Consider the following 18,804-nt stretch of genomic DNA (forward strand, 5'->3'; position numbering starts at 1 on the left):
GGGTCTTCTTCTGTCCAATGCCAATACACATGTGAAGTACAAGCCAATCGGTCAATTTGTTCACAAGTTATTGATCGGAAATGAACTGGTCTACCAACAGACCAACATCCAGCAAAGCAATATACCCCCTCATCTTCAAATGGGGGCATAAAAATCATATATTTCATACGGGAAAGTTCTAAAGTGCTGCGCCCTGTTCCTTTTTGGCTCCCTCTCCCGTCCCTCTTGGTTGGTCAACACAAACAAGAAATGTGTAACTGATGCCCATTGAAAATGTTTGGACACAGACAAATCCACAATATATTAACCAACATACACACAGACAAACGCCATTATTAATCCAAAACTGGTCACAGTCAAAATTCCTTACTATACAAGCATATGCACATTGAGGTTATTAACTTGTGAAAGTTAGAGCAAGATTAAACCAGAAGTTAAAGGAGAGTTAAAAAACAAACTTATTGTTGGGACTATGTATAACATAGTGGAACAAGACTGTTGCCAAACAATATAGTCCCCTACCGGCTTCACCATTGTCAGAAATTTCACCATTGTCAATTTTTTTTTAATTTTTTATTTGTTGCCATAGCAACCAGAGTTATCGCAGGATCCAGAAAACCACTATTTTCAGCAGTATTTATAGTCTATTTGTTGCCATAGCAACCAGAATTTTTGACGTAGGAACAAAATGAAATTACGTGCATAATGTCCATATTGTCATCTATCCATGTTTCAAGTTTCATGAAAAAATATTAAGAACTTTTTAAGTTATCGCAGGATCCAGAAAAGTGTGGCTGACTGAAGGACTGACAGACAGAGCGCAAACCATAAGTCTCCTCCGGTGAAACTGGTAGGGGACAAAAACACACAAAGGACCATAATTCTGCCAAAAATGTTCCAATGTTAAAATCTAGGCAATCATCTGCACATTAAAGTCATTAAACTTTCAGCATGATCTAAGCTGTAGTTCAAGAGGAGAGGAGTTGAAAACACAAAATTTTAGGACTATATTTTCATTATTATATGGAAAAAAAGACAAAGAGCCATTTTTATTAAAACTCATTGCAGCAAGTTTCCTTTTTTCAAGGTAATCTAAGCATAACCGCTATTAAAATGTGAAAGTTTGAGAGACATTCATCCAGTATTAAAATGAATTGAAAGCACAAGCGTCAGGGGACTATATGTTCTCTAGTGGAAACCCCCCCAGATAATCCTCACAAAACTTGTCTCAGCCAAAAAAAAATTCTTAAGGAAAATATAAACATAAATCTCATTTAATAAAAATCAAAGGAGTTAAAAGCACAAATTTAAGGATGTACTGTCAAGTGAAATGCTTTATGCCTCCCAGCCCATAGTAAAAAACACAAAAGCTTAACTACTCACAGAGATGTGAGTCTATAAGCCAGTTAAGACTCTAGATTGTTCAAGTCAAAGGAAAGCCCTTCAAGTTGATGCAGTAAGAATGTGACTATACGTCTTATTTACCATTAGGCCATACACTCCAATCTGCCCTGCCACTTTGTAGAAAGTGTTGTTCGGACCTTTTGCATTGGCATGAAGACAGGAGTTGAGGCTGGCACCCTGGGTACTATTACTGCAAAGATAAAACTTGTTTAACAAGATCATTTAACGTCCATTTAATAAAGTGGTTTTGTTGTTATCTGCCAGTACAAATATTAAAATATACCATGTCATTTTTTCTTCTGCTTAAAAGTTTAGTAATTCTATATAGTGGGTTTTCTCAAGAAGCGACAAATCAACAGAACAGAACCAAGGGTATATTTTCGATTTAAGCATACATTGTATACAGCTCATTGTAAAAATAACAATAAAGCAATCATAAATACACATGCGTCAAAATAACTTATTTTTATACATTTTGAGAAAAATATATGATATTTGTGAGCATCTAATATGTAAGAAAAGGCTATTATTTTTTTAACAAAGTTAAGTGAATGATTTAAGTACATAATTGATTGAGAAAACATTATGCAGTTAGAAATTAAATACTGGAAAAAGATAAATCTCTCATAAAGCTATAAATGTTCTGCTCTAAGTTTAAAAGCTTTAATACAGAAATTAGCTACATGTAGATGTATCTATACATATGTTCTGGTCTCATTTAACAATTGTTAAAAATTTAACATAGTTTGCCTTCTTTTGTAAACATCAGGTATAAGTGTATTTTTATTATTATCATATAAAGAACATATCAGAACAAAATTGTACTCATCTTCAATTTCAACAAGTGAACACAATTAACAAGTTCTTTCCTATGTTTATAATATATGGTGTCATGTTTCTTTCATATTTAGGTTCATAGTGTAAAGAATATATATCAACATTAAAACAAGACTATAGCCGAGCAATATATGTCCTCTACCGGCTCCACCATTGTCAGATTTTTTTTACCTGTTGCCATAGCGACCAGAATTTTTGACGTAGGAAGAAAATGAAATGATGTGCATTATGTCCATATTGCCATCTATCTATGTTTCAAGTTTCATGAAAAAAATATAAAGAACTTTTAAAGTTATCGAAGGATCCAGAAAAGTAAGACAGACTGACAGACTCACCGACATACAGAGCGCAAACCATAAGTCCCCTCCGGTGAAACCAGTAAGGGACAATAACTGCAGATACAACTTAAGTTCATACCTGACATTTTTTATCTTTTTTGCTTGAATCTCCTGAAGAATATCCTTATAACTCATTGGTGTGTATGGATGACTGGACAAGACCTAGATGTAAGAAAAACAAGCAAATTCGTTGAATTGATATCCCCCGTCAATATGCTTCTGGACACAAAATGTTATATTTGACACTCAAAAAAACAATTTTTTTTCAAGATACAAAGGGACATAACTCGGTTATAAACAGATGGTGTGCAATGCTATTTAGCGTTCATTATCCTCTTATCCATATATATACTCATACCAAGTTTCAATGAAATCCGCCAAAGCACTTCCAAGATATGGCTCCGGATGGACCGAAAGACGGACGGACAACGCCAAAACAATATCCCTCTGCCTATGGCGGGGGATAACAAACTCATTACATACTAAAGGAAAGGTGATCTTGCTCATTGTTATTATAACAAACTATTATAAAAAGTGATACACAGAATAAAAGAAACTCTCAGGGGTTGAGTTTGCTGGAATTTAAATTAGGGCAAAATAAAATTCTCTTAGCTATTAAAACAGGCACCTTAAGCCTACTTTTGGCAAAATTTTCGTCCATGTTGGCCCCTTGACCAACCCCTAAGCTATAAAAATCGAACTAAGGATGGCTGTTACACTTACACTAGCATGGCAAACTACAGGTTTTTTTCTCATCACAAAGGAGATATGACCATTGACCAATACACATGTACATGTGAAATGGGACCGAGAATCTTGACAGTTTACTTTTTACCCTTCTTTTGGTATAAAATAAAAAAGTTGTATGTTGCAGAGGCCTAAATGTGGATGGTACAGAATAATAAATAGTGTTTCAAAATTGGTTTCAGTATTTATTGAAAATGAGGACCAAAAAGGGAGTATTCCAATTTGAATAAAGAACCAGCAACATTTTGATCTATTTTGCTATATCATGTATAATTAGTCTCTTGCTCTGTTTATAAATTGAACATAAAAGCAACAGAAAATCTGATTTTGACAGCTGTGGGTAAGTTTTAATGGTATGTTGTCCAAATTCACTTGTACACTGTATGCAATTTGGTTAAAATCTTAAATCTTAACAGTATAAGGGGGGCCACTGTCATAGATTTCCTGACAAGTAAATACCAGTACTATGCATATCAGCTTTTTACTGAACATTATTTGTGATCTGTGACTTGCATAAAAGAACATGTAATCAAATTTAAACATAATTAATTCACACTTTTTTTCATATTCTTTTGAAAGTTTGGGAAACAAATCATTTGAAGCCATTGACTTCATGTAGGTATTAATTTGTGTTTCTCGCTGCTGTAATTCTGATAGTTGAACATTTTTTGACAGTATACAACTGTTAAGTTTTGTTGAAATTAAAAAAATGTATATACAGTCAAGTTACCATTAACTGATCATTACCAATAGCGGATCACTTTGATGTTCAAGATTGCGTATCACAATTAATAGTTACATGCATCATTTTTAGATGATACTTCGCAGACAGCTTCGCATATACAAGGCATTTTCTGTAAATCACAATATTTTTAAACAAAATCTGGCACCTCTTTGGCAACAAATTTGGTGTGCTTTACAGACATAACATTGTTTACTTTTGTCTCGTTTTGAGGACACAGTTGGACATTTTGAGTGGCCACATTTTATAACTAGGTTGGCAATAAGAAATATATGCATATATTAAAAGGCCATTTAGTAGTATATCTGCCTGCAAAATACCATTTCAGGTTCGTTTCGTTTTTATGACGTTGAACCACTGTAAAGGGAATGAAGAATTAAGGCAATAGCAAATCAAGTGTGTCAAGTTTACATAAATAAAAGGGGCTGTCTCAAACGTTTAAAAAGCAACCAATTTTGTTACTGACATTGAAATTGAGTGCCAAGGATGTACGGGAATTGTTTAATCTTATGCTATGTTCATTTCTTTTAATAAGAGCTTACTGTGTATGATACATAATTTTTTATAGACATACTTTTTCTTTTATACCTAATGATAAAATATGACAGGTGAAATAACAGCAGTGAAAATAAACAAATTGTTATTTTTACCGGTGAAAATAACAAATGTTCGGAACTACTTTTTCTCTTTATAGATTATCATATCAAGATTTACTTCCCTTGTTTGACCCACTTAACAAGGACTTGCTTGTTAAAATCAACACATCACCGAATCCAACAAATTTAATTTTTATTTTATGCTTTTTTTCACCATTTATTTAAATTGTAAAAGAGTTTAATGGGAGAATTTTGCTGGTACATGTATAACAAACACTAATGACGTCATTTTGCGTATTTAAATGTATTGAGGCACGCCAGTGGAAAAAGGGTAACTTTTCAGCGAAAGGGAAACAGCTTTTAACAATTTTCTTGAAAAAAGGGCCTAAAAGAAACAGAAAATTTGTTCATGTCAGTGTAAGCTCTTTTGTTATTTCACTCGTGATCATAGATAAATAATATTTTCTATGATCACTAGTGAAATAACAATCGATCTTACACTGACACCAACAAATATCCTTTATACATGTATGATAAACATATGATGTTCATTCATAAATTAAAAATGCATAACAGTCAATAGTTTTATTGATTGAAAATGGTTCCATCACTAAAAAGAGTAGTGGATGTAAACAACAGATGTTTGTATGATATCGATGTAGGCCACGTGTACTTAACTTTTCAAAAGCATCACATTAAATTCTTAATTTAAACATTTTGCCAAAAATAAACTCTTGTTTAAATGATGGCATAAAATGTAAGTAGCATGTGTAGTTAATTTCTTCCTCATTTCCAAAGAGATTAAATTGAAACTTCAAATATGAAATCACCATGAATTGTAGTTGTGAAGGACACTTTGCAGCCCCACACATTCCTGAGCTACTTGTCCTTGAACATGGCTAAGAAGTGTAAGTGTATTATTAATGGTTAACAAAGCTATTAATATTGATTATTAAAAGCATGCATTTTTTTGTTTCAGGTAGCCTCAGAAGAGATTAAGGGTTGCAGCTACCAGTCTCTTTAGCAACATCTATGCATTCCAGCAACTACATGTATCATGATTGACAATTCATTTATTTTGGGTTTATACCATGTTTATCAAAGTAATTAACCCCCCATCACTGACTCTTACTTTCTTATTGACCAGGAGTCTATAATCCATGTAGATAAGAATGCTTGTCTTGTGTAGATGCCTTACATACAAGAGGGCCTGAAAGGCCCAAAGTCGCTCACCTGAGATAACAAGATATTATTGGGACAAATCTTCTGACCAAGTTTCACGAAGATCAGAAAATAAATGTGGCCCCTAGAGTGTTAACAAGAATTACTATAGCAATATAAGGAAAAATGCCCCGCCACCTGGCAGCCATGGTTTTCAACCAACCAGCATCATTTTTTAACTCATCCAAGATATTACCTGGATGAATCTTGTGACCAAGTTTCATGAAGATCAGACAATAAATGTGGCCTCTAGACAGGGCTCCCGCTGTCGTTCGCCATTTGAGCCATTTGCGAAAATATTGAGAAATTGGCTTAAGAAAAGAAAATTCTGATTTGCGAAAATGCTAAAATCTCGCAAATCTTCATTGAAATTATCCGCCATTTAAATCCAGACTGGTTTTCTATAGTTTTCTCTTTGTTTCATTAAAAGTGTTTGCAAACTGAACAATAAACGAAAACCGTTCTGCACCAGAACAGGAGACATCGCTTGACCTTATTGTTATTGAAGCGCACGTGGTAGCTGGCCAATCAACATCGAGTTCGCTCACACATAATATTGGGTCAATCATGCGTAGACACTTGGAATACACAGTTGATATTGTCGTCTGCCAACAATTTATCGGCCGATGGAAAACGTCGTATTAAAAGATAAACAAATGACAAGAGCAACAATAAATAATTTCTCAGCTGATCACTTTAGACCTGTCTACCGACTATCGATCTGAATTAAAGGATGATCATTAAATACAGGCTTTTTCCGCCCTATGCCACGAGTCCGAAATTCGGCCCCATTCCCAATGCAAATCTGGTAGTTTTTCTCCCAATTGAAAAAAAAATTCCCAATTCAAAAAAAAAAAATTTTTTTTTTACCCTTAAAATATATAAGTTGACCTGATCCGGTGTAGAAAATAGAAAGTATTGCATAATTTAATTATCTGTTGCCTTGAATTTGTTTTAAAAACTGTAAAATATGTTAATGATTATTTCAGACTTTCCTTATTTTCCTCAAAATCCTGCACTTCGCGCGATTTTTTTCACCTCAAAAAAGGCCAAGCCTTTTCCCCAAATTCAGATTAAAAAACCTGCTCTTATCACACATGTTCATAATATTTTGTAAAATTTTAATAATAAGTTATCCAAAAAGTCGTTATTTACCAGTTAACGGCTTCTTTGAAATATAAGAAACACTATTTACATGCGATAATTTTTCCCAATTGAGCCAATTTTGCGATTAATTTTTTTCCCAAAATAGGGGTTTTCACGATGCGATATTCCCAAAATTCCAGTGTGGCGTTTCCCAAAATGGAGCGGAAAAAGCCTGAAATAATATAGTTCTATGTTGATGACGTTACACCTTTCTGACGATTATCGACGTTATCGTTTGAAATAAAAGGTGATAATTAAGTTGTTTTACCCACGAGCTATGCTATTGTAAAGAAAAATGTCAACCAAATGGTATATTTATTACGTATATGCTAGGCTACCAATTTTCATTTTCTGCAATCAAACGATATGCAAATTTTATTTCAAGTTCAGAACGCGTACAATTTTTCGGACTGTCGTTTTCGGATACATTATTATTCGCTGATTTAAATTTAATTTCGGAGTTCTTTATAGAAGAAATAGAATGCCGAATACACATGCGGTAATACAGACGATGTGGTTTATATTATTTCGAATTGTATTCACTTTAAATTGCAATTGGAAAGACTATAACAAAGAACAATTTGTAAGTCTCTGGGTGGGGTGGGGGGCTTAGCCCTTTATTCCTGTTGGGTTCCTGGTTCTAAGACCCCCGGCCTAATTTTCAGGATTTCAAATTTGGGACAACTTACTCCACTGTTGAGTGTACATGTACAAATTAACTTTTAGTTGTACTTTGAATGAACCATAATAATTATTTCTATATTGAAAACTGCATGTTATATTATATGTGATATGCCCTTGTTGTCATAAAAAGAAATATGAACAAGTTGATAGTATATATTATTATTATTTCAAAACCACTTTTCGCGCGCCGAAAAACGAAATCTGGTTGGCTCAAAGAAATTTTGGGCCAGCACTAGCCCTGCTAGAGTGTTAACAAAATTTTACTATCGCCATATAAGGAAAAATGCCCCGCCCCTTGGAAGCCATTTTTTTCAAGCAAACATAATTATTTTCGAACTCATCCAAGATATCATTGAGACTAATCTTCTGACCAAATTCCATGAAGATTGGACAATAAATGTGGCCTCTAGAGTGTTAACAAGGTTTTACTATAGCCATATAAGGAAAAATGCCCCGCCCCTGGTGGCCATGTTTTTAAAGCAAATAAAACCATTTTCAAACTCATCCAAGATATCATTGGGACAAATCTTCTGACCAAGTTTCATGATGATCGGAAAATAAATGTGACCTCTAGAGTGTTAACAAGGTTTTAATATAGCCATATAAGGAAAATAGCCCCGCCCCTGTGGTGGCCATGTTTTTCAACCAACCGGCATCATTTTTGAACTCGTCCAAGATATTATTGGAATGAATTTTCTGACCGAGTTTTATGAAGATCGGACTATAAATGTGGCCTCTAGAGTGTTAACAAGATTTTACCATAGCCGTATATACTGTAGCCATTTAAGGAAAATGCCCCGCCCCTTGGCGGCCATGTTATTCAAGCAAAGGTAACCATTTTAAAACTCATCCAAGATATCACTAAGACAAATCTTTTGACCAAATTTCATCAAGATTGGACTATAAATGTGGCCTCTAGAGTGTTAACAAGGTTTTACTATAGCCATATAAGGAAAAATGCCCCGCCCCCTGGCGGCCATGTTTTTCAACCAACCGGCATCATTTTCGAACTTGTCCAAGATATTATTGGGATGAATCTTCTGACCAAGTTTCATTAAGATTGGACAATAAATGTGGCCTCTAGATTGTTAACAAGATTTTACTATAGCCATATAAGGAAAAATGCCCCGCCCCTTGGCAGCCATGTTTTTCAAGCAAAGGTTACCATTTCTGAACTCATCAAAGATATCAGTGGGACAAATCTTCTGAGCAAGTTTCATGAAGATCGGTAAATACATGTGACCTCTAGAGTGTTAACAAGGTTTTACTATAGCCATATAAGGAAAAATGCCCCGCCCCCTGGCCGCCATGTTTTTCAACCAACCAACATCATTTTCGAACTCGTCCAAGATATCATTGGGATGAATCTTTTGACCAAGTTTCATGAGAATAGGACAATAAATGTGGCCTCTAGAGTGTTATCAAGATTTTGCTATAGCCATATATAGCCATATAAGGAAAAATGCCCCGCCCCTTGGCAGCCATGTTTTTCAAGCAAACGTAACCATTTTCGAACTCATCCAAGACATCATTGAAACCAATCTTCTGACCAAATTGCATAAGGATTGGACAATAAATGTGGCCTCTAGAAAGTGAACAAGGCAAATGTTGACGTCGCACACAGACAACGCATGACTCACAACGGACGACGGACAAAAGGCGATCACAAAAGCTCACCATGAGCACGTTGTGCTTAGGTGAGCTAAAAAGGCATTTGAAATTGCAAGATATTGCTGGCTTACTGTCCGCCATATTCTGGGCACATTGTCTACAGTGTAGCTGCTTTTTTAGAATAGTTGACTTTGGACTCTATGCATGTAATTGTTATAGGAGAGCCATGTCTAAGCATCCAACCATGGCCTGCCCCAATTGAGACACAGTGTTTTTTTAATTCAAAATTGGGTCCGGTAACCGGACCCATTCTGTTTTTTTAATTCAAAATTGGGTCCGGTAACCGGACCCATTCCCAATGGAAACAAGATGTGTTTGTGAAACACAATGTCCCCTATATGACGTTTGACCTGGACCTTGACCCTTCACCACTCAAAATGTGCAGCTCCTTAGATACACATGCATTTCAAATATAAGATTGCTAGCTTCAATATTGCAGAAGTGACATTACATGAGCAATTTTGACCCATATATTTGACCTTGAAGGATGACCTTGACCTTTCACCACTCAAAATGTGCAGCTCCATGAGATACACATGCATGCCAAATATCAAGTTGCTATTTTCAATATTGCAAAAGTATTCATAAAATAAGCCATTTGGGCCACATATATTTGACCCCTGACCTTGAAGGATGACCTTGACCTTTCACCAGTCAAAATGTGCAGCTCCATTAGATATACATGCATGCCAAATATCAAGTTGCTATCTTAATATTGCAAAAGTATTAATAAAATAAGCGATTTGGGCCACATATACTTGACCTCTGACCTTGAAGGATGACCTTGACCTTTCACCACTCAAAATGTGCAGCTCCATGAGATACACATGCATGCCAAATTTCAAGTTGCTATCTTCAATATTGCAAAAGTATTCATAAAATGAGCGATTTTGGCCACATATATTTGACCTCTGACCTTGAAGGATGACCTTGACCTTGACCTTTCACCACTCAAAATGTCCAGCTTCATGAGATACACATGCATGCCAAATATGAAGTTGCTATCTTCAATATAGCAAAAGTTATTGCAAAATGTTAAAGTTGGCGCAAACCAACCAACAGACCAACAGACCAATCAACCAACAGACAGGGCAAAAACAATATGTCCCCCACTACTATAGTGGGGGACATAAAAAGTATATATTTTTCCCAAATGGGAGCTAAAAATTCCCAATGGAACCAAAAAAAAAATTTTTTTTTTTTAGATCAATATTTTGTTAATCTCCCATCCATATAAGATCAACCTTAGTAAATATAATACTGGACACACTTGTATCCTCAATTTTGATTTTTGGAGCATTTGTGAGCAAAACAACAACAACACTAATTTCCCAATGTTAGTCAAAACGCCGCGAATTTTCCCAATCCAAAGGGACCCGGCCCCATTCCCAAAATGGTGAGAAAAAAACACTGCTGAGACATTGTCATACCTTCTTGATATGTTCTTGTTGATGATGTAGAAAGCACTTTTGCCAGTTTTCTTGAAACATGTTCCAATATGTTTGAGGGCAAAGCTATGCAGTTCTTTATTAAGATACATTCTTTGTATCCTTCTTTGTATTATATTAAGTCACAAGTATTTGTTACATATTATACATAACATAAGTACAGTACTAAAATAATTGTCCTTTAACAATTGAAATGCTTAGATATTTACACCTAGCTATGGTTTGTGCTATATTTCTTAGATAATTACATTCATTTTTATTGCAACCTTTGGTAAAGAAATTTACCAACAAAAATATGCTATTAGACCAAGACTGTTATTCAAATTAATTTTGAACCTGTGTTTTTCAAAGAGCCTACTTACATGTACTGTGCAACATATTTAACTAGAGCTTTTACACAGACGTGACGAATACCCCCACATTCTGTATTGACACAGAATATTTTGAATGTTGTCTTCACAAAAAACAACAGACACCATGCTTAATGTTTAAAACGCACTAAGTGACCCCGTGACCTTGTTTTTGACCCAGCATGGCCCATGTTCGAACTTGACCTACACATCATCTAGATACAACTTCTGACCAAGTTTGGTGAAGCTCTGATGAAAACTTCTTGAATTAGAGAGCGGACACCATGCTCAATGTTTAAAACGTACTAAGTGACCCCTTGACCTAGTTTTTGACCCCGCATAGCCCATGTTCGAACTTGACCTACACATCATCTATATACAACTTCTGACCAAGTTTGGTGAAGCTCTGATGAAAACTACTTGAATTAGAGAGCGGACACCATGCTCAATGTTTAAAACGCACTAAGTGACCCCGTGACCTCATTTTTGACCCGGTATGACCCATATTCGAACTTAACCTAGACATCATCTAGATACAACATCTGACCAAGTTTGGTGATTATCGGATGAAAACAACTTGAATTTGAGAGCAGACACTTAATACAGGCCGACCGACCGACAAGCTCACTTCTATATACCCCCCTAAACTTTGTTTGAGAGGGTATAATAAGTCATAAGTCTTTTATCATTTGAAGCTTTCACTTTTCTCATTTCAACTGAGTCATTCAAGTAAAGTCATTATAACATGCAGAATTTTTAATAAATCATGACTCTTTTAAAAATGTATTGTTTTACATTATGTTTTTTGACAAAATCAGTCATTCAATTCTTTTAATTGTAAAATGTACATGGTTCAGTCATCGTTTTTAACAGAATTATATGATCAATGTTTTGTATGATGTGATGCTATTGTACATAGATATTTTTGTATCTTGTGATGTTATTTAACATTCTGTGTTCAGCTGTTTTAGTTTTGTTTTGCTTGCATATAGTTTACTGTTTTCCATGATGATTAATTTTTTTAATTTAGACAGCGTATATAGCGGACCTTCTTGATATTTTACGGCTTTGCATACTTCAAATAAAATGGGTGTCAAAAACATTCATTGTTTGTTGTTTATTTTATAACAAAGAGGTTATTATGTATTATTATATAAAAGGTTATTTACCTTAAATCAACAATTAATTAAAATTAAAATTATTTAAAGATTCTTGAAAATTACGACCGAAAAATATCAAGAGTGTCCGCTATCAGGGTTTTTTTTCACTAAGAAAGTGACGTCGATATTCGGCGTCTTCCCCTACCAGATTTTTTCCCCTAAAAATACCATTTCCCCTCCAAAAATATAATTTTTCACCAAAATATAATATTTTACCGCCAAAGAAATGTTTTTTTCTTTTGGGAAGTCCACACTTATCCAATTTGTACCATGTACAACGATCTCTCTCTCTCCCGACGAACACTCAAATCTGGTTATCCCAGTGATTCTATATATAGCTCTTAAATTACGTCATGGAAACCGGGCAACTAAACATATTAATCATGTGACTATTTTACTGGATTCCGGTCTTGCGCGAGAAGAGTGTTTCGTCAATTAATTACCGGAAACCAGTTGAATTTTCATCCGGGTTATGTGAAAGCCAAGATATAAATGTTAAAGCAGAAAAAAGTCTCACAATTAGCGTTCATACACAAACAAAATAAAACGTTCGGACTCGGAAAATATTAATTGCGTTGACGCATTTTTTAAGAATGAATCATCAAAAACCGTTGAAGCCCAGCAGGATTTGGAGGTACATGTAATCAACATCGATTAATACTGTCGGATTATTGTGAAAGTAGACAATCGGCAGCTGCCGCACCTTTCCCTTCCAATACTGTAGCAGATCTAGATCGTCAACCCATTCATCATGAAATTGAAATCACAATATTGACATCGTTCCCCGGCCCCAGTTGAAAACATTTCCCATTATAAGATCTACCCCTGCAACTTTATTTAGGACTTTGACTTTTATATCATACTTGTTCATGTGTTTAAGAACAAAAAGGTCAGAGACATGCCTCTTTTTCTAAAAAAAAACCCTGAAGTCTATAGGTGAGTTATAGATATTGAAATGAACAGTTTTTATTTTTTCCCCAAATATGTCTCTTTCGCGCTCGATTTTCCCCTTTTACCCAGCGTCTTCCCCTTTTTCTAAAAAAAACCCCTGGCTATAAACGCTCTAATCATAGGCTGCCTAAATCAGAAGAAAAACATAATATATAATGATATGTCTGACAACTACGTAAAGTAGGCTTTCTAATGATATATAATTTGTCAAAATCGTCTGAGAAATGAAAGAATAATTTTAACAAGAGCACCTCATAACGGGTGCCACGCTCGGCTGCGGGTGAAGTTTTGAATAAATGAAAGCTTGTCAGAATTAATTTTTTTAGAGGTCACAGTGACCTTGACCTTTGACCTAGTGACCCAAAAATGGATGTGACATGTAGAACTCATCAAGGTGAGCTACATACAAAGTTTCAAAGTTGTAGGTTGAAGCACTTTGATTTTAGAGCCAATGTTCAAAACCTTGACAAAATGTCATGGTTTTAGCATGACGCCGAAGGCAGAGGACACGACGACAGACACGACGAGCTGGCTATGACAATACCTAGGGTTTTCTCTGAAAACAGCCGAGCTAAAAAAGACATGAGTGGGAACATCAAAATGTATAACCTCGGTGCTTCGATGTACGCTAATTATAAAAGATTGATAGTTACGTTCACGTTACTCAGTTTCGACAAAATATTTGCTGATACGGTCCCGTTTCTTATCCGTGTCATCTAGAGTCCGTGACCGAAACAAGGGACACATTACTCAACTAATATTGTATGTGGTCATGGTGGCATAATGCGGTGTTACGGAAAAGTACAGGTACAATATATGAATTCATGGATTATAAATCAGTCCTAATTAAAGTCTTTTTATTTCGCCGACTGAATTATATTTAATTTTATCTTGTTGATAATTTTTTACATTGACCAAAACAACTATTTGAGGATATGACAGTTTTCATTTTCTATTTATAAACCAAACCAAAACAATACGTTTTTAATCCGATTTGATTTAAAGAATTTCATAGTAAATATAATTTAAATCAATGTATAACAATAGACAGTTGAATCTTATATTACGAAATGCCATATTTTAAACAATAATTCGTCGAAGTCGATGTCAAACTTCACAGTCGTGTTGGAAAACAACATGCATTGTTGTCAAAATGATGCACTTACGAATTTTGCAGCTTCAACCCATGATCGTGTTACATTTAAATCGTTTCGGGAATTTAAATCATTATTTAACATATCTTCAAGTATAAAAGGAAAAACTAAGCGATAACTAAAACAAATTTAAGATAAATATCTAGTCTTTCCGATTTCACTCGTCGATCTGCGCCATTTTGGAAATATTTATCACGTGACTTTTTCTTCGGCTTTTTGGAAACGCATTCATCCAATCACAAAAGAGAAATAGTTGGTTCGGTTACTTCCGAACTGCCGTTGACCGCATGTCAGTCGGCCTTAACCGTTGAATTCCGTTAATTTCCGCGCATGGTGACGACATTGCGTCAAAATGGCGACCAAGGTGCTAGCCCAAAATAAAAAGACAGTTATTCGAATAAAAGGCCTCTAAGACTTTAAAAAGTGGTAAGTATTAATATCTATACGAATACCAAAATAAAGGCAATATAAATCGTATGATATTTCCACATTTTATTTTCGACTTCTATAAGCGAGAATAGTCACGCTTGGTGCTTAGTTTGTCACACTTCAAATATCGTGCATGACAAACTGCTTCAGTGTTTGGCAATTTCATTAATAGATGTGTTAAATTTGGTTTGAAATACGATACTCTGGAGTATGTTGGCAAACATCAATGACCATGTAGTAATACACGTATCAACTCACTTAATAAACAAATCGTAATCTTAACCACACACAAAATCAAAGTTTAGTAACAACAGAACTTCTGAAATAATGCAAAAAAATGCAACAACAAAAGATTTACCTTCAAAGAGTACTTAAATTGTCATGAAATGGATGTAACATTTGTTTATTTACTTTCCTCAAAGTCCCCGTATGGGAATAGATCGTTATTTTGCATATAAATTGCAAGATATAAACTTAACATAAATTCATTGAAATATATATTTTTATCGAAATTGACATCGAAAACCGGGTCAAAATCGGTTTTGAATTAATAAAATAATATATAAATGATCATAAATACATGCAATAGGTGAAAATCATGGCAGTGTCGCGAGTTATGCAAATTATATCTATATTTAGCGTTCGCTAAACATTATTAGCATATTGGAAGATAAAAACATAGATTTAGCAAAAACGTAGCGTTGCAACTCAATTTCCGTCTGTAACAGATGTATTTGCATTTATTCTTACCTTCTTTCAGCTAAATTTTGTTTGGTTAGGTTTGAATTAATTTGTCCAATCATGAATATTAATTAGGTCGTTTTCATACTTAACCGTACTTGACCCCAAAATAATAATCGCTTTATTGTTTGTTTTCAACAGATTCCAACCGGATTTTCAGTGATATCCTCAATAAAAAAAGTTTTCTTACGAATCTGACTATATATATCTCTGCCAACGGGGACTTTAATGAAGGGGATCAATAGAATTTTAAATATATGGAATATTGATAATATTGGAGTAGTTTATTTAAAGTACCGGTAAGATTTTAAAATTAAATTATATACTGCAACACGGTTTGACTCGCGGTGCTTGAGGAATATTCACTTGCATCAAGAAGCCATCTTCATATATCAGATAAATGATTTAAAGGATAATCATATTTAACTTGACCTTCTTGGACAATTGCCTTTTTATGACGAAAATCCTTCAATATTAATTGCAGCAGAAACAAATCCAACACCACTGTCCCTATTGTTGTTTGTTTTTTTCGCCCCGTAGATTCGCGGTAAATAGGTTAAACAGCACCAATATTAAATTAAACATGAATAATCAAAGCTCTGACATACCATTCAAAGTAACAATCAATAAATATATGGAATTTAAGACATCAAATAAAATAAAAATCACTGAGTTATTTTCAAGCACTGTCGTATGTTTTCTTAACGACAATTAACTGAACTATAAAAATTCAAATATTGTTAAAGTCTGAGATTTACAACATTTAATTACCACAAATCAATTCCAACCTGTAGCGAGAGATGTTTTCTGTCAGATTTTACAAGAAGGTTACGCAGGTTTGTTTATAAACAAAATCCAGAAGGCGCTAATGAAATACTGCGTGTCAACCCGACCTGTGAGTTGACCGGGTTTGAGTATACATTTATTTACCTCATTTTTAGCTCGGCTGTTTTCGGAGAAAACCTGAGGTATTGTCATAGCCAGCTCGTCGTGTTGTGTCCGCCGTGTGTGTCGTGCTGAAACCTTAACATTTTGTCAAGGTTTTGAACATTGGCTCTAAAATCAAAGTGCTTCAACCTACAACTATGAAACTTCAGGCTCTAAAATCAAAGTGCTTCAACCTACAACTATGAAACTTCATAATGTAGTACTAGCTGCACCTTGATGAGTTCTACATGCCACACCCATTTTTGAATCACTAGGTCTAAGGTCAAGGTCACTGTGACCTCTAAAAAAAAAAAAAAATCTGTCAAGCTTTCATTTATTCACAACTGCACCCGCAACCGAGCGTGGCACCTGTTATGCGGTGCTCTAGTCATCATAAGTATCGGAAGTAAAACAAAATGTAGTCATAATTATGTGTCACATTCTAAATGTAAACAAACTAACTGGAAATTGATCTCCACCGATTATAGTTCACTGTACAATATTAACATGAGAAAAACAAAAAGTATCAATCACAATTAAATGCTACACTTTGCAGTTGAATAATTGATGTATATGTGATGGTTCAGAAACTGTATAATCCATTAAAAATTGAATTTCAAAAGTCAGGGGGAAGTTTTGCTTATTTTTACTAAAGGAAAACTTTAAACAGTAGCTGGGTATTAGGTAAAAATAGCAGTTGGTTATCTGCATCCTGGTAACCACTGTACATGAACTGATATTAAAATTAACTGATGTACAACTACAATAACTAATAGATTTTTCTCCAATAATAAAGTTAATATCTGATGGTTAATAAATCAAACAAACAAAGCAGTAAGGCTCCATTGTGAGCCAAAAATGGTTTTGTTGTTAAATTAAACAATTCCTGATAAGTCAGCAAATAGGCTCAGGGCTGCTATTTTTTATATGGTTTATTTTTGTAAAGTTGGGTAAATATGATAAATTTACTTTTATTATTCAAGAAATAATTTACTGAAAAATGCATACTTTATCAACATAAATATAGCAAAATGGGTTAATTAAGCTTAACAAATTTGAAAATGTTTGTTTTTCTCTTGTTACACAGAGAAGCCTTGTTTATTATAATATAATTTTTGTATATTTGGTTTCATGTGTTCTTTTTGTATCTTTTTAGAAACTGAATGATGTTTCAAGAAGTATGCTATTTTAAACCATAGCTTTGCTAATAATTATGAAGAATGTGATAAAAGTAATAAATGGGCTGTTACACATACACTGTTTTTAGTCATATTCAAAATATTGCTGATTAAAATAAATGGAAAACAATATTATAAATACTATCCTGTTTGCAAGGCTTAGTTTTAGTTATTTTGCTGAACAGTGAACATAAAATGTTTTCTCATTTACTTGGTTTGTAAAAAGGATTACAATTTACTGATTGCATCATAAAAGATTCAGATGTGATGTTAATCCTTTTATCCTTTGGATTAGTTTGATCATTAAATTTTCCATAGGCTTAAAACATTTTGACTTCTTATTTAAAGTAAAATTTATATTCAAACAAGATGTTTTATGCAACTTAGTGACAGGCAATTATTATTCACATAAACAAGAAACAAGGGACTATAGTGCTTTCTAAGAAAAAAAGGCAATTTCTGTAATAATTTGTTAACAATAAAGCTAAATGAAACATATGTTTTACATAAACTTGGAACAAACAATAATGATCTTTTGTGAATTTTGACAAAAAAAGGTATGAATCTTATAACTCCAAAAGGTGCTCATAGAAAACTTGGCATGATGATCTCCTCCAAAGTGGTGAAGGTAGATGCCATATATGGACCACCCACTGACAGACCCTCTGTTGGGTTTGAAAGGTCCAGAACAAACCAGACAGGCTCTACCGATCTGCTGGCATTTGGAACTGACTCATCCTTACTTCATACTAGTCACTTTGGTAAGCAAATATATGTGGTAGTTTTCAAAATCCTTAAATTGTAGTTTTTAGCTCACCTGAGCACAACGTGATTATGGTGAGCTTTTGTGATCGCCTTTTGTCCGGCGTCCATTGTCTGTTGTGCGGCTTCAACATTTGCCTTGTTAACTCTCTAGAGGTCACATTTATTGTCCAATCTTCATGAAATTGGTCAGAAGGTTGGTCTCAATGATATCTTGGATGAGTTCAAAAATGGTTAAGTTTGTTTAAAAAACATGGCTGCCAAGGGGCGGGGCATTTTTCCTTATATGACTATATTCATGTATGGCTATAGTAAAAT

At 34.3% G+C, this 18,804-nt stretch overlaps 2 protein-coding genes across 3 annotated transcripts in view; one reads left to right on the top strand and one right to left on the bottom strand.

Moving 5' to 3' along the window:
• LOC127860736 (polycomb protein Asx-like) overlaps window positions 1–14,654 on the bottom strand; it is a 37,899-nt gene extending 23,245 nt beyond the window's left edge. The window contains exons 1-3 of the mRNA XM_052399009.1: window positions 14,462–14,654; window positions 2,659–2,741; window positions 1,486–1,594 (exon numbers count right to left, since the gene is read on the bottom strand). Coding sequence (XP_052254969.1) covers window positions 1,486–1,594; window positions 2,659–2,741; window positions 14,462–14,533 — 264 coding nt within the window. The 5' untranslated portion in view covers window positions 14,534–14,654. The remainder of the gene's footprint in view (window positions 1–1,485; window positions 1,595–2,658; window positions 2,742–14,461) is intronic.
• A 61-nt stretch (window positions 14,655–14,715) lies between these two features.
• LOC127860737 (coiled-coil domain-containing protein 178-like) overlaps window positions 14,716–18,804 on the top strand; it is a 127,521-nt gene continuing 123,432 nt past the window's right edge. For both annotated transcript variants that reach the window (XR_008039908.1, XM_052399010.1), the window contains exons 1-2: window positions 14,716–14,875; window positions 18,306–18,485. Coding sequence is in view for 1 of the 2 variants with exons in the window: in XM_052399010.1 (XP_052254970.1) it covers window positions 18,326–18,485 (160 nt within the window). In the remaining variant the exon portion in view is untranslated. The remainder of the gene's footprint in view (window positions 14,876–18,305; window positions 18,486–18,804) is intronic.

The sequence above is a fragment of the Dreissena polymorpha genome, chromosome 15 (assembly GCF_020536995.1).
Source record: "Dreissena polymorpha isolate Duluth1 chromosome 15, UMN_Dpol_1.0, whole genome shotgun sequence".
NCBI classification, from domain to species: domain Eukaryota; kingdom Metazoa; phylum Mollusca; class Bivalvia; order Myida; family Dreissenidae; genus Dreissena; species Dreissena polymorpha.